The 23,576-nt window shown below is 51.0% G+C and overlaps 1 protein-coding gene across 1 annotated transcript; it reads left to right on the top strand.

Moving 5' to 3' along the window:
* Positions 1 to 8,701: 8,701 nt before the first annotated feature.
* LOC134346513 (zinc-binding protein A33-like) lies at positions 8,702 to 23,095 on the top strand. Its single transcript, XM_063047912.1, has 6 exons — positions 8,702 to 9,580; positions 10,711 to 10,806; positions 12,149 to 12,382; positions 15,650 to 15,672; positions 15,766 to 15,881; positions 17,419 to 23,095. Exons 1-6 carry the CDS (start codon positions 9,170 to 9,172, stop codon positions 17,970 to 17,972), a joined length of 1,434 nt encoding a protein of 477 aa, XP_062903982.1. The 5' UTR covers positions 8,702 to 9,169; the 3' UTR covers positions 17,973 to 23,095.
* The last annotated feature ends 481 nt before the right edge of the window (positions 23,096 to 23,576 follow it).

The following is a 23,576-nucleotide window of genomic DNA, read 5'->3' on the forward strand; positions in this document are numbered from 1 at the left end:
GAGGAGAGGGGGAGGGAGGGTATGAGGGGAGAGGGAGGAGAGAGGAGCGGGGGGAGGAGGGGAGAGGGGAGAGGGGAGAGGGTGAGGGGTAGAGAGGGAAGGAGGGGAGAGGGATGGGAGAGGGGAGGGAGGGGAAAGGCAGGGGAGAGGGGAGGGGGAGGGCAGGGAGGGGAGGGGGAGGGGAGGGAGAGGGGAGAGGCGAGAGGGAGGGGAGGGGAGAGGGTTAGAGGGCGGAGAGAGAGGGAGAGCGGTAGGGGAGGGGGAGGGAGAGAGTGGGGGAAGGAGAGAGAGGGGAGGGAGAGAGGGGAGGGGAAGGAGAAAGGGGAGGGGATGGAGAGGGGAGAGAGGGGAGATGAGTGGGAGAGGAGAGAGGTGAGTGGGAGAGGGAGGGGAGAGGGGAGGGAGGGGAGAGGGGAGAGAGGGGGAGCGGGAGGAGGAAGGGAAGGGAGAGAGGGGGAGGAAGAGAGGGGAGAGAGGGGGAGGAAGAGAGGGGAGGGAGAGGGGAGAGGGAGAGTGAGAGGGAAGAGGGAGGGGGAGGGAGGGGAGGAGGGGAGAGAGAGGGGGAGCGGGAGGAGGAAGGGAAGGGAGGGGGGAGGGAGAGGGGGAAGGAGAAAGGGGAGGGGATGGAGAGGGGAGAGAGGGGAGATGAGTGGGAGAGGAGAGAGATGAGTGGGAGAGGGGAGAGGTGAGTGGGAGAGGGAGGGGAGAGGGGAGAGAGAGGGGGAGCGGGAGGAGGAAGGGAAGGGAGAGGGGGAGGGAGGGAGAGGGGAGGGGGAGAGAGAGGGGAGGAGGGGAGAGAGAGGGGGAGGGGAGAGAGAGGGGGAGGGGAGGAGGGGAGAGAGAGGGGGAGGGGAGAGGGGAGAGTGGGAGGGAAGAGGGAGAGGGGAGGGAGGGGAGGGGAGGGGAGAGAGGAGAGGGGAGGAAGGGGGATGGGGAGGGGAGGGGGAGGGGAGAGGGGGGATGGGAGAGGGGAGGTGGAGGGAGGGGATAGGGAGGGGAGGGGGAGAGGGAGAGGGGAGGGGGAGATGGAGAGGGGAGAGAGAGGGTGAGGGGAGAGAGAGGGTGAGGGGAGAGAGAGGGTGAGGGGAGAGAGAGGGGGAGGGAAGGGGAGGGGGAGGGGAGAGAGGGGGGGAGGGGGAGGGGAGAGAGGGGGAGGGGAGGGAGGTAGAGGGGAGAGGGGGGATGGGAGAGGGGAGGGGGAGGGAGGGGATAGGGAGGGGAGGGGGAGAGGGAGAGGGGAGGGGGAGAGGGAGAGGGGAGAGAGAGGGTGAGGGGAGAGAGAGGGGGAGGGAAGGGGAGGGGGAGGGGAGAGAGGGGAAGGGGAGGGGTGGGAGAGAGGGGGAGGGGTAGGGGAAGGGGAGGGAGAGAGTGGGGGAGGGAGAGAGGGGAGGGGAGGGAAGGGGAGGGAGAGGGGAGAGGTGAGTGGGAGGGGAGAGGGGAGAGGGAAGAGAGAGGGAGAGAGGGGAGGGAGAGGGGACAGGTGAATGGGAGAGGGGAGAGGTGAATGGGAGAGGGGAGAGGTGAGAGGGAGAGGGAGGGGGAGAGGGGACGGGGAGAGGGGAGGGGGAGAGGAGAGGGGAGAGGGGAGGGGGAGAGGAGAGGGGAGAGGGGAGGGAGGGGAGGAGGGGAGAGGGAGTGGGAGGAGAGGAGGGGAGAGGGAGGGGAGGAGGGGAGAGGGAGGGGAGAGGGAGGGGAGAGGGAGGGGAGAGGGAGGGGAGGGGGAGGGGAGGGGAGGAGGAGAGAGGGGTGGGAGGAGGAGGAGGGGAGAGGGGAGGGAGGGGAGGGAGAGAGGGGAGGAGAGGGGAGGGAGAGGGGGATGGGAGGAGGTGAGGAGGAAGGGGGAGGGGGGAGTGAGAGAGAGGTTAGTGGGAGAGGGAGGGGAGAGGGAGGGGAGAGGAGGGGGAGAGGGAGGGGAGAGGAGGGGGAGAGGGAGGGGAGAGGGGAGAGGGAGGGGAGGGAAGAGGGGGAGGGGAAGGAGGGTAGGGAGAGAGGAGGGAGGAGGGGGAGAGGGGAGGGAGGGGTATGGGAGAGGGGAGGGGGAGAGGGAGAGGGAGGGGAGAGAGGAGAGGGAGAATGGGCTGAGAGAAAAAGAGGAAGGAGAGAGGGGGAGGGGGAGAGGGAAGGGAGTCGCGAGAGTGGGGGAGGGAGAGAGGGAAGGGAGAGAGGGGAGGGGAGAGGCGAGAGGTGAGTGGGAGAGGGAGGGGAGAGGGGAGAGAGAGGAGAGGGGAGAGAGAGGGTGAGGGGGAGGGAGGGGAGAGGGTAGAGGTGAGTGGGAGAGGGAGGGGGAGGGGGAAGAGGAGAGGGAGAGGAGGGGAGGGGGAAAGGGGAGGGAAGGGGAGGGGGAGAGGGAGAGAGGGGAGTGGGGGAAGGGGAGGGAAGAGGGAGGGGAGGGGGAGAGGGGAGGGAGGAGGAGAGGGGGAGGGAGGGGATGAGGGGAGAGGGAGGAGAGAGGAGCGGGGGGAGGAGGGGAGAGGGGAGAGGGTGAGGGGTAGAGAGGGAAGGAGGGGAGAGGGATGGGAGAGGGGAGGGAGGGGAGAGGAATGGGAGAGGGGAGGGAGGGGAGAGGGAGGTGTCAAGTGGAGAGGGAGGGGAAAGGCAGGGGAGAGGGGAGGGGGAGGGCAGGGAGGGGAGGGTGAGGGGAGAGAGAGGGGGGAGAGAGGGTGGGGTAGAAGAGGGGGACGGGGGGAGGGGAGGGAGAGGGGAGAGGCGAGAGGGGGGGAGGGGAGAGGGTTAGAGGGCGGAGAGAGAGGGAGAGGGGTAGGGGAGGGGGAGGGAGAGAGGGGAGGGGAAGGAGAAAGGGGAGGGGATGGAGAGGGGAGAGAGGGGAGATGAGTGGGAGAGGAGAGAGGTGAGTGGGAGAGGGAGGGGAGAGAGGAGAGAGAGGGGGAGCGGGAGGAGGAAGGGAAGGGAGAGAGGGGGAGGAAGAGAGGGAGGGGAGAGGGGAGAGTGAGAGGGAAGAGGGAGGGGGGAGGGAGGGGAGGAGGGGAGAGAGGGGGAGCGGGAGGAGGAAGGGAAGGGAGAGGGGGGAGGGAGAGGGGGGGGAAGGAGAAAGGGGAGGGGATGGAGAGGGGAGAGAGGGGAGAGAGGGGAGATGAGTGGGAGAGGAGAGAGATGAGTGGGAGAGAGGAGAGGGGAGAGCTGAGTGGGAGAGGGAGGGGAGAGGGGAGAGAGGGGGGAGCGGGAGGAGGAAGGGAAGGGAGAGAGGGGGAGGGAGGGAGAGGGGAGGGGGAGAGAGAGGGGAGGAGGGGAGAGAGAGGGGGAGGGGAGAGGGGAGGAGGGGAGGGGGAGGGGAGAGTGGGAGGGAAGAGGGAGAGGGGGAGGGAGGGGAGGGGAGGGGAGAGAGGAGAGGGGAGGGAGGGGAGGGGTGGGAGAGGGGGGAGAGAGAGGGGGAGGGGTAGGGGGAGGGGAGAGGGGGGATGGGAGAGGGGGGATGGGAGAGGGGAGGGGAGGGAGGGGATAGGGAGGGGAGGGGGAGAGAGAGGGGAGAGAGAGGGTGAGGGGAGAGAGAGGGGGAGGGGAGGGGGAGGGGAGGGGAGGGGGGGGGGAGGGAGGGGAGAGAGGGGGGAGGGGAGGGAGGGGAGAGAGAGGGGGAGGGGAGGGGTGGGAGAGAGGGGGAGGGGTAGGGGAAGGGGAGGGAGAGAGTGGGGGAGGGAGAGAGGGGAGGGAGGGAAGGGGGAGGGAGAGGGGAGAGGTGAGTGGGAGAGGGAGGGGAGAGGGGAGAGGGAAGAGAGAGGGAGAGGGGAGAGGTGAATGGGAGAGGGGAGAGGTGAGAGGGAGAGGGAGGGGAAGAGGGGACGGGGAGAGGGGAGGGGGAGAGGAGAGGGGAGAGGGGAGGGAGGGGAGGAGGGGAGGAGGGGAGAGGGAGTGGGAGGAGAGGAGGGGAGAGGGAGTGGAGGAGGGGAGAGGGAGGGGGAGGGGGAGGGGAGGAGGAGAGAGGGGTGGGAGGAGGAGGAGGGGAGAGGGAGGGGGAGGGGAGAGGGGGAAGGAGGGAAGGAGGGGAGAGGGAGGGGGAGGGGGGCGAGGGAGGGGAGAGAGGGGAGGGAGAGGGAGGGGGAGAGGGGAGGGGAAGAGGGGAGGGGGAGAGAGAAGGGGGAAGGAGAGGGCGAGGGAGAGGGCGAGGGAGAGGGAGGGGGAGAAGGGAGGGGACAGGGAGGGGGAGAAGGGAGGGAGAGAGGGGACGGGGAGAGAGGAGGGGGAGGGGAGAGAGGAGTGGGAAGGAGAGAGGGAGGGTGAGAGGGAAGGGAGAGGGGAGGGAGAGAGGAGTGGGAGAGGGGAGAGGGGAGAGTGGAGGGTGGAGGGGAGGGGAGAGAGGAGGGGGAAGGAGAGGGGGAGGGAGATAGGGGAGGTGGAGAATGGAGGGGCAGGGAGAGAGGGGGGAGGGAGAGGGAGGGGGAGAAGGGAGGGGACAGGGAGGGGGAGAAGGGAGGGAGAGAGGGGACGGGGAGAGAGGAGGGGGAGGGGAGAGAGGAGTGGGAAGGAGAGAGGGAGGGGGAGAGGGAAGGGAGAGGGGAGGGAGAGAGGAGTGGGAGAGGGGAGAGGGGAGAATGGAGGGTGGAGGGGAGGGGAGAGAGGAGGGGGAAGGAGAGGGGGAGGGAGATAGGGGAGGTGGAGAATGGAGGGGCAGGGAGAGAGGGGGGAGGGAGAGAGGAGGGGGAAGTGGAGAGGGGAGAGGGGAGGGGGAGAGGAGGGGGAAGGAGAGAGGGGTGAGTGGAGGGTGGAGGGGAGAGGGGGAGAGTGGAGTGGGGAGGGGAGAGGTGAGTGGGAGAGGGAGGGGAGAGGGGAGAGAGAGGGGGAGGGGGAGGAGGAAGGGAAGGGAGAGAGGGGGAGGAAGAGAGGGGAGGGAGAGGGGAAAGGTCTGGGAGAGGGGGGAGGGGAGAGAGAGGGAGGGGGAGGAGGAGGGGTGGGGGAGGGAAGAGAGGGGAGGGGAGGGGGGATGGGAGAGGGGAGGGGGAGAGGGAGGGGCAGAGGAGAGGGAGAATGGGCTGAGAGAAAAAGAGGAAGGGGAGAGGGGAGAGAGAGGGAGAGGGGGAGGGGAGAGAGAGGGAGAGGGGGAGGGGAGGGAGAGGGGGAGGGCGAGTGGAGAGGGGGAGGGGAGAGGGAGAGGGGGAGGGGAGAGGGGGAGGGGAGAGGGGGAGGGGAGAGGGGGGAGGGGAGAGGGAGAGAGGGGAGGGGAGGGAGGGGAGAGAGAAGGGGAGGGGAGTGGGAGGGAGAGAGGGGGGAGAGAGAGGGGTAGGGGAAGGGGAGGGAGAGAGTGGGAGAGGGAGGGAGGGGGAGGGAGAGAGGGGAGGGGAGGGAGAGGGGAGAGGTGAGTGGAAGAGGGAGGGGAGAGGGGAGAGGGAGGGGGAGGGGGAGGGAGAGGGGGGAGGGAGAGAGTGGAGGGAGAGGGAGAGAGTGGAGGGAGAGGGGAGAGGTTAGTGGGAGAGGGAGGAGGGAGGGGAGAGGTTAGTGGGAGAGGGAGGAGGGAGGGGAGAGGGGAGAGGTGAATGGGAAAGGGGAGAGGTGAGTGGGAGAGGGAGGGGGAGAGGGGAAGGGGAGAGGGGAGGGGGAGAGGGGAGAGGAGAGGGAGAGAGGGGAGAGGAGGGGAGAGGGAAGAGGAGAGGGAGAGAGGGGAGAGGAGGGGGAGGGGGAAAGGGGAGGGGAAGGGGGAAGGGGAGGGAGGGGGAGGGAAGGAGGGGAGAGGGAGGGGAGGGAGGGGAGAGGGGAGAGGGGAGGGAGGGGGAGAGGGGAGAGGGGAGGGAGGGGGAGAGGAGAGAGGGGAGGGAGGGGGAGAGGGGAGGGGAGGAGGGGAGAGGGAGAGGGAAGGGAGGAGGGGAGAGGAGGGGAGAGGGAAGAGGAGAGGGAGAGAGGGAAGAGGAGAGGGAGAGAGGGGAGAGGAGGGGGAGGGGGAAAGGGGAGGGGAAGGGGGGAAGGGGAGGGAGGGGGAGGGAAGGAGGGGAGAGGGAGGGGAGGGAGGGGAGAGGGGAGAGGGGAGGGAGGGGGAGAGGAGAGAGGGGAGGGAGGGGGAGAGGGGAGGGGAGGAGGGGAGAGGGAGAGGGAAGGGAGGAGGGGAGAGGGAGGCGGAGGGGGGGAGGAGGGGGAGGGAGGGGAGGGAGATGGGAGGGGAGGGAGAGAGGGGAGGGAGAGGGGAGGGGGAGAGAGAAGGGGGAAGGAGAGGGCGAGGGAGAGGGAGGGGGAGAAGGGAGGGAGAGAGGGGGCGGGGAGAGAGGAGGGAGAACGAGAGGGAGGGAGGGGAGAAAGGAGGGGGAGAGAGGAGGGGGAAGGAGAGAGGGAGAGGGAAGGGGAGAGGGGAGGGGAGGGAGAGAGGGGGGGAAAGGGAGAGGGGAGAGTGGAGTGGGAAGGGGAGAGGGGAGGGGGAGAGTGGAGTGGGGAGGTGAGAGGGGGAGTGGAGGGGAGAGTGGAGAGCAAGAGGGGAGGGTGGAGGGGAGGGTGGAGGGGAGAGGGGAGGGGGAAGAGTGGAGTGGGGGAGGTGAGAGGGGGGTGGAGAACGAGAGGAGAGGGGAGTGGGAGTCTCACTCTCTGGTCCCCATATGTGGAAATGTGAGTACACACAGTAAAATGCATCATTTTCCACAACGACAAACACACTCAGGGGATGTGTTGGGAGCAGTGGGCACTTGTTGCCAAACCTGCCAGTGCCAACATGACATGCTCACAACAAACCGACCTTTACATCTTTGGCCCGTGGGAGGAAATGGGAGCATATGGGGAGAACACGAGCAGTCAAACTCCTTACTGATAGTGGTGGGAGTTGATCACCATCTGCACTAAAGCACTACACTATACATACACATATTGATCAGAACAAAGCACGTGGACCTCTCATTCGCAGAAACTGGCCCTTTGGCCCATCTAAAACATGCCAAACCATTTAAACTGCCTGCTCCCATCCAGCTGCACTGGGACCATAGCCCTTGATACCCCGACTATCCAGTGTTCATGATCATCATGACAGGACAGGAAAGGAATGGAGGGTTACAGGCTGAGTGCAGGTCGGTGGGACGAGGTGAGAGTAAGAGTTCGGCACGGATTAGATGGGCCGAGATGGCCTGTTTCCGTGCTATAATTGTTATATGGTATATGGTTATCATCGAAGGGGCAGTCCAAAAATAAGGAACTCATTGAACGAAATGGGCAGAGAAGTTGAGGGAAGGCAATATCACCGAAGGCCACATTCCGAAGCCAGAATTTACAGTAAGGATCGGACGTGTTGGGAACAGTGAATTGGTCAGAATTTACACTAATTATCAGACGTGTTGGGAACATTGAATTGGACCATAAGGCTGTGAGACTGGGAGCAGGATTAGGCCATTCGGCCCATCTAGTCCACTCTGCCATTCTGTCACCTCTCAACTAGGGGGAGAAAAAGATGATGTAAACCAGTGGGTAGGAGACGGGGATGTTGGTGGGTGGGGGTGACCAAGATAGACAACTGCCACGTGGGTAGAAGACCATCAGACCACAGGATAGGAGCAGAATTCTGCCATTCGGTCCATCGATACTGTTCCACCATTCTGTCATGGCTGATTTATTTTTCCTGTCAAACCCATTCTCCTTGCTTTCCTGGTGTCATGGATTCTTGATTACCTGACTGGCAGACCACAGTACGTGTGCTTGCAACACTGTGTGTCCGACAGAGTGATCAGTAGCACTGGGGCTCCACAGGGGACTGTCTTGTCTCCCTTTCTCTTCACCATTTACACCTCGGACTTCAACTACTGCACAGAGTCTTGTCATCTTCAGAAGTTTTCAGATGACTCTGCCATAGTTGGATGCATCAGCAAGGGAGATGAGGTTGAGTACAGGGCTATGGTAGGAAACTTTGTCACATGGTGTGAGCAGAATTATCTGCAGCTTAATGTGAAAAAGACTAAGGAGCTGGTGGTAGACCTGAGGAGAGCTAAGGTACCAGTGACCCCTGTTTCCATCCAGGGGGTCAGTGTGGACATGGTGGAGGATTACAAATACCTGGGGATACGTACTGACAATAAACTGGACTGGTCAAAGAACACTGAGGCTGTCTACAAGAAGAGTCAGAGCCGTCTCTATTTCCTGAGGAGACTGAGGTCCTTTAACATCTGCCGGACGATGCTGAGGATGTTCTACGAGTCTGTGGTGGCCAGTACTATCATGTTTGCTGTTGTGTGCTGGGGCAGCAGGCTGAGGGTAGCAGACACCAACAGAATCAACAAACTCATCCGTAAGGCCAGTGATGTTGTGGGGATGGAACTGGACTCTCTCACGGTGGTGTCTGAAAAGAGGATGCTGTCTAAGTTGCATGCCATCTTGGTCAATGTCTCCCATCCACTACATAATGTACTGGGTGGGCACAGGAGTACATTCAATCAGAGACTCATTCCACCGAGATGCAACACAGAGCGTCATAGGAAGTCATTCCTGCCTGTGGCCATCAAACTTTACAACTCCTCCCTTGGAGGGTCAGACACCCTGAGCCAATAGGCTAGTCCTGGACTTATTTCATAATTTACTGGTATAATTTACATATTGCTATTTAACTATTTATGGTTTTGTTACTATTTATTATTTGTGGTGCAATTGTAACGAAAACCAATTTCCCCTGGGATCAATAAAGCATGACTATGACTATGACTGAGTTCTCCCCGTCACCTAAGGCAGCCTTACCAACCAAGAACCTGGCAAACTCCACTTTCACCATACTCTGCTATTTGCTGGGCATCGTCTTGCAAGTGGGGATGTTGAAGTTTGTTCCTGTTTCCCGTCACGTCAGTCTGTTCACTCGATAATACCCAGATACACACACATCATGAACTTATTTACTTCGAACGACCACTTCACGCCAGTCTTTGTTCTCCTCGCTGCTTGAGTGGTCTGGACCGCTCTGGTGCGAAACGCCGGCAGCTTCCGACGTTGATGGGCGAGTCGGGAGTGCTGACTGTACCGTATCTTTTTCCGGCTTCCCGGGGCCTGCGGTTCGCTTGCTGCTGATCCCAGGCAACAGCTTGTTGTGTTGTTCTGGATTTCCAGCATCTGCAGAATCTCTTGCGGTTAGGGGGGTGTGTGTGTGTGTGTGTGTGTGTGTGTGTGTGTGTGTGTGTGTGTGTGTGTGTGTGTGTGTGTGTGTGTGTGTGTGTGTGTCTGTCTGTCTGTCTGTCTGTCTGTCTCTGTGTGGAGTCGGACGGAAGTTGTGAACATGGCCTCCAGCAAGCAGTTCACGCGTTTGACCGACCTGATCACCTGCCCCGTCTGCCGTGACCTGCTCGCCGCTCCGGTCACACTGGGCTGCGGCCACAACTTCTGCTGCTCCTGCATCACGCAGCGCTGGGAAAGGGAGGCGAGGAAATGCTGCCCGGAGTGCGGGGAGGAGTTCGCGGCACAGAGCCTCCGGGTTAACCGGGCCTTGGCGGGCTTGGCCGAGATGATTCAAAACATCACCCTGAAGCCCGGAGAGGAAGAGCGGCCCTTCCGCTGCGAGGAGCACCAGGAGGAACCGAAACTCTTCTGTGAAACCGACAGCAAGCTGATCTGCTATTCTTGCGTGGCGGCGCGGGAACACAGGGAGCACCGCTTCCTGCCCATTAAAGAGGCCGTGGACGCCTACAAGGTGAGAGGAAGCAGTGTGCGAGCAACAGGCAGAAAACGCTGGGGGAACCAGCGTCTGCCGAGGGGAATAGACTGCCAACGTTTCGGGACGGGAAAGGGAGGGGGCAGGAGCTAGAAGAAGTGGGGAGGAGGGGGGCAGAAACGTTTGATGGGTTTGGATCTGCTGTCGCTGGAGTTTAGAATTGATTCCGAGGGAAATTGGGTTTTGTTACAGCCGCACCAACCAAGAACAGAGCGTAAATATAGCAATAAAAAAACCACAAACAATCAAACAACAGAATGCAAACTATGCCAGACGGAAAATAAATCCAGGACCAGTCTATTGGCTCAGGGTGTCTGAGCCTCCGCGGGAGGAGCTGCAAGTTCGGTGGCCACAGGCAGGAACGACCTCCCATGCCGCCCAGTGTTGTATCACGGTGGATACAACAGAAGAATGAGGTGGGAGACCTCACTGAAACTTGCCGAATATTGAGAGGCCGAGATGTAGCGGATGTGGAGGGCGTGTTTTCAATATCTAGTACAGCCTTCGAAGAGAGGAAACGGATTTTCTCTAGCCAGAAGATAAACGAATCAGTGAAATTTGTTGCCATAGACGGCTGTGGAGGCCAAGTCATTCACTGGGTAGATTTAAAGCGGAGACTGATAGGTTCTTAATTAGCCTGGGTGTCAGTGGTTATGGGGAGAAGGCAGGAGAATGGGGTTGAGAGGGTTAATAAATCAGCCATGGCAATGGCAGAGCAGACTCTATGGGCCGAATGGCCTAATTGAGCTCATGTCTTGTGGGGGCGAACAAGCTGGCGGGAAGGAGGGCAGGGGAGGGGATGAATGGAGGAGCTGGGAGGTGAGAGGTGGAGGAGGGAAAGGGCTGGAGAAGAAGGAATCTGATAGGAGAGGAGAGTGGATCATGGGAGAAGGAAGGGAAGGGGGGCAGGCAAGGAAAACGGAAGGGGGGGAACAGAATGGGGAATGGAAAAAAAGAGTGATGGCAGGAGGGGCAGAAACTACCCCCCCCACCGTGTTTCGTGAGGCTTGCTCAAGATTTCCAGCATCTGCACAATTTCTCAAGTTTACGTATCAGCACTTGAACAATTGTTGAAGATTTTCATCCATTCTTCTAAATCCTAATCGCAGGGACAAGTGAAATCTGCCCTGGACTCCCTGGCACAGACCAAGTCAGAGATCCTGAGGAAGGAACAGCAGCAGAGGAGGGATATTGCCAGAGTCAGGGTGAGCTCTCTCTCTCCTCTCTCTCTCTCCCCCCCCCCCACTGACTTTCCAAAATTTCTGTTCCTTTTGCTCCCTTCATCATTGTTTCAACCTCCTGGGAGAGTACATCTGACACAAGCCCTCATGGCCCCAGAACACACCCTACACACAATCAGGAAAGATCACCAATGGCCCTGCTTGCTGAGGAGACAGGAGAGAACTGGGCTTGGCATATCCATTCTACAGATGCAGAGTAGAGAGCATCCTGACGAGCTGCATCACTGCTCGGTACGGAACCTGCACTGTGGCAGACAGGGAGGCTCTATAACAGGTAGTCAAAACTGCCCAACGCCTCACCGGCACCAGCCTACCCACCTTCAAGCTCATAGATAGAGCAAGGCCGGAAAAGGGCCAGTATCACCATGAAGGATCCCACCCACCCTGCTCTTGGACCGTTTGCCCCACTCCCATCAGGGAGGAGGCTACATAGCGTCCATGCCAGGACCACCAGACTCAAAAACAGTTACTTTCCCCAAGCAGTAAGGCTGATCAACACCTCCACCCACTAACTCCACCTCTCCACACCCCCATGTTAAGGATCCGGCCTGAACACTGGGTTGAAGGGCCTCTGCTGGCAGCTCTGGATCACGACAGTCTTTAATTTCTGTTTTCTTTCACCTGGCCATGTGGGTTCTGGCCCAGCTCCTTTCCTTTTTGGACTTCCTCCAATTACCTGCTTGTCTCCTCATTTGTGCCCACCTGTTTCTAATTTTCACTCATTACCCTGTCCATTTAAACCCTGCCATGACTAGCATTCTCTGCCAGTTCGACCCAGTTCTGACCTGTGTCGTTCTAGCCTGTCATTGTGACTTTTGCCAACCGATTTTGCCTGCTCTGGGACCTGATTTTTGCCAGTGCGCTCCGGACTGTCTGCCCCCGCCTGACTGCTTTTCCTGGGTAAGACCTCTGCCTGCCATTTCGGATTCGTGCCTGCCTTCTGTTTTTGAAAGACTGTTGCCTTTGTGCTCCCTAATAAATCCTGGTGAAAAAGTATTCATTGGCCTGCACTTGAGTCCCACCGAAACCCGACACCCCAGCCACCACTGCTTTATCATTGCCTGTCAGTCACCTCATGTACCAACACTACTGTGCCCACTGTCACTTTATGGACATATAATCAATCTATGTATTTAAGCCACCTTATGTATTTTTCTTTAGATGGTGTACTTTATCTTACTGTGTTTTTTTGTGCTGTATCGGATCCGGGATAACATTCTCCCTGACACTTGTGTACTGGAAATGGTGTTGAGCAATCTGGAATGCTGAATCTTCGTCACTGGGAGTTTGGTGTTTCTTTTGGCAGGATGATTTACACAGACTGCAGACCCACATTGCATCTGAGTTCAGTAAAATGCACCAAATCCTCACCGAGAAAGAAGGGCTTTTAATCAGAGATCTGAGTGCGGATGGTGAGAGGGTTCTAAACACAATGGAGGAAAATCTACGACACATTCAAGATCAATTACGTTCTGTTGAGAACAAGTTCTCCACCCTGCAGAAACACTTGGAGCAAGACGATAGTCTGATCTTCCTGAAGGTGAGCCTCAAATCGCTGCTCTGGGGCTGCCCACGTAGTCAGATGACAACCGTTCATTTCCTTGAACTGAATGCTGCACTTGAAGAAGAAAAGCACATTTGATTTAAAGACCGTGAGACACAGGAGCACGATTAGGGTATCTGGCCCATCGAGTCTGCTCTACCATTCTATCACGGCTGATTTATTATCCCTTTCAACCCCACTCTCCTGTCTTGTCCCCGTAACATTTGACGCCCTGACTAACCAAGAACCTAAAAAGACCATGAAGTTAATCTTTAATATCAGTTATTGCGTTCGATCTCCTGAGAATGTTTACAGTAAGTTTGAAAGTCCACAGCAGGCAATCTTAATTACTGCTGATAAGAAATTCACCAAACCTCTTGGTGGGGTGGGGATCATTAATAAATCCAATGCCCAATGTCCATACCGATTTCCTTCTGGAATTTGTCAGTGAGGCCTCCACTTGAACTGCATTCCCGCATTTACCGACTTCCGCTGAGAAAACATCACACTCAGCAAAATGGGTTCTGTCCTGTTCCATTGCCTGTGTGTAGGTTGGTGTGTGTGTGTGTGAGTGAGAGAGAGAGAGAGAGACAGTGTGCATGAGTGAGTGTGTGTGTGTGTGTGGTCTTTGTGTCTGTCTGTTTGTGAAAGAGCACAGAGGCAGATAATGGAAGGAGGGAGAGAGGGGTGATAAAGGCTTTCCTGAGAAGAGTGATGTTCTAATACTCTCATATACAACAGAATTTAAGGCAGGAATGAGATTCTGTAGATGCGGAAAATCTTGAAGAACTCAAAAAGAAAATACTGGAGGAACTCAGCAGGTCAGGCTGCATTGATGTAAATGAATAAACAATCGGTGTTCGGGCCGAGACCCTTTGTCAGAACGGGGGCAGAAGCCAGAATAAGAAGGTGGGGGGAGGGAAAGAAGGACAAGACGACAGGTGATAGGTGAGACCAGACGAGTGGGTGAGGGGCTTTAGGTGGCTGGGAGGTGATGGGGGAAGAGGTAAGGGGGCTGAAGAGTAATAAATCTGGTGGGAGAGGACAGTGGGCCATGAAGAAAAGGAAGAAGCACGAGTGGACAGGTGAGGGGATGCACGAGTGGACAGGTGAGGGGAGGCACGAGTGGACAGGTGAGGGGAGGCACGAGTGGACAGGTGAGGAGAGGCACCAGTAGACAGGTGAGGAGAGCACCAGTGGACAGGTGAGGCGAAGGGAAGGGAGTTCGAGGGAATCGGAATGGGAAATGGAAAAAGGCAGAAGGGGAGGGTGAAAAGGTTGGAGAATTGGATATTCAGGCCATCAAGTTGGAGGCAGAATGTCATGTTGCTCTCCCAGCTTGAGTTTGGCCACAGCGTGGACCAACATATCATGATGAAAATGTGAAGTTGAATTGAAGTGGGTGACCACCAGGGGAATTTAAAGTTTCCGCAGTACGTGATGAGAAAAGTAGGGACGACTGTGGTCTGCCTGATGGGACGAGACAGTACAACAGTTTGGTATGGTTCTGGGCTGTAGTGCTCTATGACTCCATCACAATGGAGTCAATTCCACACCGCTGCTCCCTCGCCACTCGCTCACCCTGGAAGTGATGCGACTTCAACCAGGGACCCAGCTTGACCTGGTTACAATTGAATCAGTATCCAGCCTCTCCTGTCGGCACAACTCTTAACAGTAAACTTCATTTTCCCATCATTGAGTCAAAACCATCAAATTTGTGTCCCCTGATTCACATACTTGCAACTGATTTAGACCTTTACACAAAGCGGCAGAATCAGGCCATTTAGCCCATCTAGACTGCTCCACCATTCTATCATGGCTGATTTATTATCCCTCTCAACCCCATTCTCCTGCCTTCTCTCCGTAACCTTTGATGCCCTGACTAATCAACCTCCGCTTTCAATATACCCAGTGATGACCTCCGCAGCCGTCTGTGGTAATATCAGGAAATAGAAGACTTTACTGGGGCAATGGTATGAATATCAGGAAATCACAGATTCACCAGCTTCTGGCTAAATAAATTCCTCCTCATTTCTGCTCTAAATGGACATCCCTCTATTCTGATGCTATGCTCTCTGGTCCTAGACTCCCCTATCATTGGAAACATCCTCTCCACAATCACTTTATCTAGGGCTTTCAATATTTGTTAGGTTTCAATGAGATCTAATCTAATCTAACCCCCCGCCTTCATTTTTCTAAACTCCAGCGAGTACAGGACCAGAGCCACCAAACGCTCCTCATATGTTAATTTTTTCATTCTTGGGCCCTTGATGAAGAGTCTAGCCTGAAATGTTGACTCTTTAATCCTCTCTATAGATGCTGCCTGACTTGCTGAGTTCCTCCAGCATTTTGTGTGTGTATTTTGCTCTGGATTTCCAGCATCTGCAGAATCCCTTGTGTTTATAGTTTTTTTTATACCCTGGTATTTAATTTCATCAGGCATTTCCCCACAGTGTCCTCTTGAAGGCTGCAAACATCCTCCACACTCTCCAGAAGTGCAGAGGGATGTTAATGGTGCCCTCTGACCCTTGACCCTCATCTCTGACACCACAGTATCAGCAACAGTCCAAGCCCTTCTCCCACCATGTGCCGCCACCAGTCAGATGTCACACAGGAAGCTTCTAATGTTTCAGGAAAATTCTCCAGTACAGAGGCTCAGCTGATGGCAAATCATGTGTTTTATTTTTATAGTAGTGTAGACTCTAGCACAGTGCTACTGCAGTGGCGGCAATCGGCATTCATTCCCGCCTGTGTCTGTAAGGAGTCTGCACGTTCTCCATGTGACCGAGTGGATCTCCTCCGGTTGCTCCGGTTTCCTCCCACATTCCAATGGCACATGCTGTACTGGTGCCAGAGTCGTGGCGACACTTGTGGCCTGTCCCCAGCAAATCCTCGAATTGTGTTGTTCATCAAAGCAAATGACACTCTTCACTGAAAATCCTGGTGTTTACATCCACATGTTTACAAATCCTGATGTTTACATCGACGTGTTTACAAATCCTGATGTTTACATCGACGTGTTTACAAATCCTGATGTTTACATGTACGTGTTTACAAATCCTGATGTTTATATGTACATGTTTATAAATCCTGATGTTCATATGTACATTTACAAATCCTGATGTTTACATGTACGTGTTTACAAATCCTGATGTTTATATGTACGTGTTTATAAATCCAGATGTTCATATGTACGTTTACAAATCCTGATGTTTACATGTACGTGTGACAAATAAAACTAATCCTCTTTAATCTTAATTGCAGGAGGAAGTTAGTTGGAAGAACAGGTAGGACACGCTCTGTGTTTAGAAAATGTTTGGAAACGGTCCGCGGTAAGCACCTCAACTCGATGTTTTACCTCAGCTATTGGATATTTACAGATGCCGTGATGCTGATCACTCGGTGTCTGTTGTTCAGAGCGGACTGTCTCTAGAAAAGTTCTGCGGCCCTCTGCAGTATATCGTGTGGAGAGAAATGATTGACGCCATTAACCCCGGTAAGAATTGTCTGTTCCAGTTGTTGAAATTGACCCTGGTAACCCCAGTGAAGTCTTCTATTTCCTGATATTCACATCATTACCCCGGTAAAAGAGTTAAATTTCCTGAGATTGACACAATTAACCCAGTAAAATAATTTATTCTATTTCCTGATGTTCACACCATTACCCCAGTAAAAGAGTTAAATTTCCTGAGATTGACACAATTAACCCGGTAAAATAATTTATTCTATTTCCTGATAGTCACACCATTACCCCAGTAAAAAGGTTGTCTTTCCCGAGATTGACACAATTAACCCGGTATCTCTAAATAGATAGATAGGTGGATAGATAGGCAGACAGATAACTAGATAGATACAGTACTGTGCAAAACTGTCAGGCATCTATAAAAATACATATATGCAGTAGCTCTGGTGCCCAAGACTTTTACACAGTAATGTATCTGTCTACGTGAGTTTGTAGATCTGGCGGGAGCAAAAGATGTTGGGAATGGCGAGGGTGGAGCGCTGCAGGAGGGGTGTGGGACAGGTGGCAGAGAAGGAGTGCCAGGGTTTGGAGGTGGTGTGGGTGCAGACACACCCAGCCCTGAGACACTGGGCAAGGTCATCTGATGCCAAACAATTGGTTTATTGATCATCACAGAATGTCTTTCTGGTACTTCCCGCTCCCTCCCCTCTCCCTTCCCCTTTTCCCAACCACGATTCCCCTCTCCCTGATCCCTTCCCACTTTCAGTCCACCATAGAGACCCAGATCAGAATCAGGTTTATCATCACTCACACATGTCATGAAATTTGCTTTTTTTGTGGCAGCAGAACAGTGCAATACATAAAATTACCACAGTACTGTGCAAATGTCTTTGGCACCCTGGCGATATATATCTGCCTAAACCTTTGCACGGTACTGTAGATGGATAGATGGGCAGATAGATAGACAGACAGATGGACAGATAGACAGATAGATAGATAGACAGACATACTGTATACATACATCTATTGATGCTTCTGGACACATTTTCAGAGATGTTCCTGGAATCATCGGGTGTTTCGGGTCTTTCAACATCATACAACCTCAGACCCCAGCTTGTGTCCAGATGGCTAGCTGCTTATGACTCCATGGCTCCCCTCTTTTGAGCCACAGCCATCTTGAGGCCCTCTCTGCCACATTGGTGGTACTGCGGATGGCTCTCCTCTTCCTCTCTCCCTCGATGCCCAAAATGCTGAAGGCTCCAACTAGAGAACGGGCTGCAAATCCCCTACAACCAACCTCCACTGGGAGACACCTCGCTCTCCATCCAGCCTGCTGACAGTTGCTGACCAGTCCTGTGTACTTGGAGAGCTTCCTTTCAACGGCCTCTTCCAAGCTATCTTCCCATGGGACTGTCAGCTCCAGCAGCACCACTTGCTTAGTGATTTAAATACTCATTAAAGTATCAGACTCACATCCTTTTGCATTAACTGCGATAAACTGCTGGCCCACGTTTGAGTAAATTGCAGATGAATGCTCGGTCCCTGACTGTTCAATGTTCCTCTCCCCCAGCTCCAGCCTCTCTGACTGTCGATCCGAACACAGCGAACCCCTGGCTCATTGTGTCTGAGAACCGGACCAGTTTAAGGCTTGGAGCGAAAAGGCAGCGGGTCCCAGACAACCCGGAGCGGTTCGATCCCTGTCCGTGTGCGCTGGGATCGGAGGGATTCAGGTCAGGGAGGCACTACTGGGAGGTGGAAGTGGGAGGGAAGACTGAGTGGGAGATTGGGGTGGCCCGAGAGACCGTGGAGAGAAAAGGGGAGTTCACTCTGAGCCCCGAGAATGGACACTGGACCGTAGGGCTGGAACCCGAAGGAGACTTGGTTGCCTTTACCTCGCCCTCTGAGACATCCCTCTCCCGGAGAGAGAAACTCCGGAAAATCGGTGTGTTCCTGGACTACGAGGGTGGCCAGATATCGTTTTACAACGCGGACGACATGTCCCATCTCTACACCTTCTCCCAAACGTTCACTGGGAGACTCTTCCCCATCTTCAATCCGGGACTGAATGACGATGGGAAAAACTCGTCCCCGCTGACAGTCTGCGGGGGTTTGGGCCACCAGTGAGTCCGTCCTGTACTTACACTCTGCCCTCTTACTGCCGCTGGGCAGAAGCGGGCCACACTAGAATCAGCGCCCAGCACGCCGCCCTATAGCGTAAGCCGGTGGGAGCTGCAAATAATACTTAGTTTATTCATAGAACACTCTTCATACAGGTGATGTAGCTACTTACAATGGGATATAAAGTACACATAAGAAAATAAAGTATGAGCCTGCTAAATTCAAAGAGGTTATGTCAGAACTGTTTAACAAAGGTTTAAAGCCGTCTCTTCATTATCCTGCTCGTCTTAGAATCACTCTACAAGATGGTTCTAAAGAATGGTTTCGCTCGAATGAAGAAGCCCAGGATTTCTTAAAAACAATGGATTGACTGTTTAGTATCTTGCTATATGAATAATTACTTCTCTTACTTTTGGTGAACCTTCGCAGCTAAACTTCCTTGTGATTTAAATGCATTAATTAGAGAATAAGATTTTAATGAGTTAATAGTGTGATTATATGTTATGAATTTTGATGTTTTTTATTATTTTATACACTTTTCTCGAGGTTTTTTTTAAATCAATATAACTTAGTTTGGGTATTTTTGTTCTATTGTTTTGAAACTGCAATAAGTAATCTATTTGTGTTCTTGTTATGAGGGTTAAGTTGTTTTTTGGCCATATATTTAGTCTAGCTTGGAATACAGTTGACCTTGGAATTAATTAGGAGTCAAATTCAGCAGGTTGTTTTGGGAGGGTGATGTCATTATGTGTAGCTGCCACCCTTCTTTTGGCTGGCCTTCTGACTTTGGGAGGGGGGAGGGGGGTGTCTCTTTCCAGGAGCTGTCTTGAGATGTTAGTCGAATCTGTTGCTTGGTTACCCTATTTCAAGGCTTATTGTTTGGTTTTAATGTTCATTTTACTCGTCTTTTCAGTAGATAGAAAGGACTACATTTTCACTCTTTTTCCAGGCTAAGTCTAGGGGAGTTTGGATTTTTATGGATAATACAGTTCCCTTTGTAGGGGATTTGCAGCCCGTTCTTTAGTTAGAAAGTAGTGACTGATACTAATGGGAGTTTTGTCATGGTGTCAGGAAAATTAGATAATAAATTAATGGCATTTCCCAATCTGTATGCTCCGAATACAGATGATCTAGGATTTTTTGAGCATTTTTTATTTTGTTTCTCCCAGATTTGAGCCTTTACTTATTGGTGATGTGGGAGATTTTAATTGCTGGTTAGATCCATTTTGAGATAGGTCATCCCTTAAAACAGCGACAACTAATAAATCAGCTTTGTTTATTCAATCTTTTTTAATGAAATGCGCTATTGATGTATGGAGTTTCTTACGTTCTCTAGATAGGGAGTATTCATTTTTTTCTCATGTCCATCACACATATTCCAGGATTGATTACTTTTTTATTGATAGTCAAATGATTCCTTTAGTTCAATCCTGTGAATATAAAGAAATTGCTGTTTCGGATCATGCTCTGGTGCTTTTATCTTTAAATCTCCCCGGTCTTTCTCAAATAAACAGATCTTGGCATTTTAATTTAACTTTGTTATCTGATAAAGATTTCTTAAAATTTCTGGAGAGACAAATTATTCTTTTTTTGAATAGAATACTTTGGAAGAGACTTCTAGTCTTATTATATGGGATGCCTTTAAGGCTTTTATTAGAGGTCAAATTATTTCCTATACTGCAAGTGTCAAGAAAAAAGCTAATAAAGAGAGAATTGAGTTAGCTAATCAGTTGAAACAATGAGACCAAAAATATGCCTTGGCTCCATATCTTGCTTTATATAAAAGGCATGTTCCTCTTTTTATCCAATTGAAACTCAACTTTTAAAAGATAGAAGTCAATTTTATATCCACGGAGGCAAAACAGGTAAATTATGGGCTAACAACAGGAATTCTGCAGATGCTGGAAATTCAAACAACACACATCAAACAACACACCTCATCTAGGAAGAGGTGCAGTCGGCGTTTCAGGCCGAGACCCTTCGTCAGGACTAACTGAAGGAAGAGTGAGTAAGGGATTTGAAAATTGGAGGGGGAGGGGGAGATCCAAAAAAAATTATTGGCTAACTAATTAAAAACCTTTATAGCTAAATGGCAAATTAAAGAAATTTGTAAAGTCAATGGTGATAGGACAACTGACCATTTAGTAATAAACAATATTTTTAAAGAATTTTATTCTAATCTTTATAGTTCTGACCCTCCCAAAGATACTGTAATGAATAATTTTTAGATCAATTAAACATTCCTGCACATTCTGTTGATAACCAAAAACAGTTGGATCAACCTATTTTGTATGAGGAAATTGCCGAGGCTGTACGTTCCTTGCACTCGGGGAAAGCTCCGGGTCTTGATGGATTTTCTGCGGAATTTTATAAGGCTTTTTCCTTACTGCTTATACCTCATTTATGTGCAGTTTTTTCAGACTCCTTTAAGTTGGGTAGGTTGCCACAATTTTTTTATGAAGCTTCTATTTCACTTATTCTTAAAAAGAATAAGAACCCAACCAAATGCTCTTCATACAGACCAATCTCTTTACTTAATGTTGATACTAAAATCCTATCTAAAGTTCTGGCCCGTAGAATTGGAAATATTTTACCATCTATCATTTCTGATGATCAGACAGGATTTATTAAAAATCGATATTCCCACTTTAATATTCATCATTTATTAAACATTGTTTATTCCCCTTCACATATTGGAATGTGTGATTTCTTTGGATGCTGAGAAGGCTGTTGATCGAGTTGAATGGAATTATTTATATAAAACTTTAGAAAAATTTAATTTTGGGCCCGATTTTATTCAATGGATTAAATTACTTTATCTATCTCCTTCTGCTAGGGTCCTTACTAATTTTCAGTATTCCAATCCTTTTAAACTTCAACGTGGAACTGGACAAGGTTGTCCCCTGAGCCCTTTGCTCTTTGATTTGGCTTTAGAACCCTTAGCCGTTGCTTTTCGAGAATCTAATGATATTACTGGTGTTCTAAGGAGAGGGACAGTTCATAAAGTTTCGCTTTGTGCTGATGACCTATTGCTTTTTATTTCTAACGTCGAGACTTCACTACGTCCTGCGCTTTCTCTACGTTCTTGTGTTAGCCAGTTTTCAGGATACAAACTGAACTTACATGAGAGTGAACTTTTTCCTCTGAATAATTTGTTATTAATACTAACCTTCCTTTTAAAATTGTAAGAAATCAATTTAAGTATTTGGGTGTAACAATCACCAAGAATTATAAATACCTATTTAATGAAAATGTTCTTACCTTACTGAATTTTGTAAAGAGAACACTATCAAACTGGTCGCCTTTTTCATTATCCTTGATTGGCTGAATTAACTCCATTAAAATGAATATTTTACCTAAATTTATATACCTTTTTCAGGCATTACCTGTTTTCATTCCTAAATTTTCTTGACTCTCTCAATTCTATTATATCTTATATATGGAAAAACAAACATTCTTGACTAAATAAAGTTTATCTTCAAAAATTTAAGAAGAATGGAGGTTTAGTTTTTCCAAATTTTAGGTTTTATTATTGGGCAGTAAATATACAAAATCTTACGTTTTGGGCATACTATATTAACCATGAGGACTGTCGGTTATGGGTTTTTTTAGAAGGTAACCCTGTTAATAAATTTTCTATTATTTCTCTTCTCGGATCCTCACTCACTTTATCCTTTAGTAAACTAACTGAAAATTTGGTAGTTAAGCATACTTTGAGGATCTGGGTACAATTTAGGAAATTCTTTGGCCTATTGAGATTTTCTTTGTCTGGTCCCATTTGTTCTAACTATTTTTTTAAACCTTTGATGACTGATTCAGTTTTTAAAGAATGGGATAGATTGGGTATTAAATACTTCCAGGATTTGTTTGTTGCAGGAAGTCTTCTTTCGTTTGAGCAAATGTCAGCTAAATATAGTTTACCCAAAACTCACTTTTTTCATTTATTTACAAATTCGAGACTTTGTGTTCTCAACTATATACATTTCCTATAAGTTCCAATAAGGACTTATTAGATGTAATTTTTAATTTGAAACCTTTTTATAATGGTTCAATATCCAATATTTATGGTATGTTGCTAGGAATGAGAAATGTTCCTATAGACAAAATTAAAAATCTTTGGGAACAAGATTTACAGACTTCAGTCTCTGAGGAAACTTGGAATGAAATTTTTAAATTGGTTAACACTTCATCGTTATGTGCCCTTCATTCCCTCTGACAATTTAAAGTGGTTCGTGGGGCTCACATGTCTAAAGATAAACTATCTCGTTTTTATTCGGATATATCTCCTTTCTGTGATAGATGTAATAATGGAGAAGCTTCATTAATTCACATGTTTTGGACATGTCTGATCCTTGAAAGATACTGGGAGGAAGTATTCCAAACTTTCTCGGTACTTTTCAAGGTAAATTTTAAGCCTAACCCTTTGAGCGCATTATTTGGTATTGTTGGAGGAAAAGACTTTATCTTAGAGACACCTGATTTGCATATTTTGGCTTTCGTCTCTCTTGTAAGCTAGGAGGGCGCTCTTGCTTAAATGGAAGGATGGCGTTCCGTCTACTCATGCTCAATGTTTACGAGATGTTATGTCATGTTTAAATCTAGAGAAGATCCCTTGTTCAGTTTTTGAATCTAGCCAAGACTTTTATACATTGTGGGGACCATTTTTGAGTTATTTTCAAAACCTCTGATTTGTTGTAAAAGTACAGATGGTGGCTAATAATATATTTTATTATATGATAAGGGTTTCTCCCCCCTTTTATCTTGCTTTCCCTAACAGCTCTGACTTTGAAGGTGGGTTTTGATTTTTTTTTTCTGTATAACAAAATTATTATATTTCAATAGTACCATTTAATTTTTATGAATACAGGGTTTTGTGATTGTAACTGTTTTTAATACAATGGATTTGGTACTATTTTATTTTTTCTTTTGACTTGTATATCTTTTTGTACTCTGTACTCTTCTACGCAGAAACTAATAAAATTTTGAAAGAGAAAATAAAGTTTAAAAAAAAGAAAATGAAAGAAAAAGGTGTTAGTTAAAAGCAACAATAAATAAATAGGTTTTGATCTGGTGTTTAAAACTGTACTGAGTCTGCATCCCTTCGGGTTTTAGGTGTTGAATTCCACAGATCGGGAGCGTAGTTCAATTCGCTTTTAGGGAGATCGCTTAAGAGACCAGTGGAAGAAGCAGTATTATACTCTAGCAGTATTATAAGCAGTATTAACTTATACTCAATCAGTATTATAAAACAAAATCACTTCTGTGATGCACTTTAAATCCAAGTAAGAGAACTTTAAAATCAATTCTAAAATATCCAGGAAACCATCTAGTATGGGAGTGATATGTTCCCTCATCCTAGTTTTGATTAAAGGTCTAGCAGTGACATTCTGAATGAGATGAAGTTTGTCAATTGATTGCTTTGGAAGGCCAGTGAACGGTGCATTGCAGTAATCTGGTCTATTCCACGTAAAGGTGTGAATTAGTTTTCAGCATCATTGCGTGACAGGACCAGACGCACCTTTGCAATGTCAAATGGGGGACTTCGGACTTGGAGGATCTGCCGGAGGGAGCGGAGCTGGGAATGAGAAGCGAGTCGGGAAGCGACACACA

This window comes from Mobula hypostoma, chromosome 5 (assembly GCF_963921235.1).
Source record: "Mobula hypostoma chromosome 5, sMobHyp1.1, whole genome shotgun sequence".
NCBI classification, from domain to species: Eukaryota; Metazoa; Chordata; class Chondrichthyes; order Myliobatiformes; family Myliobatidae; genus Mobula; species Mobula hypostoma.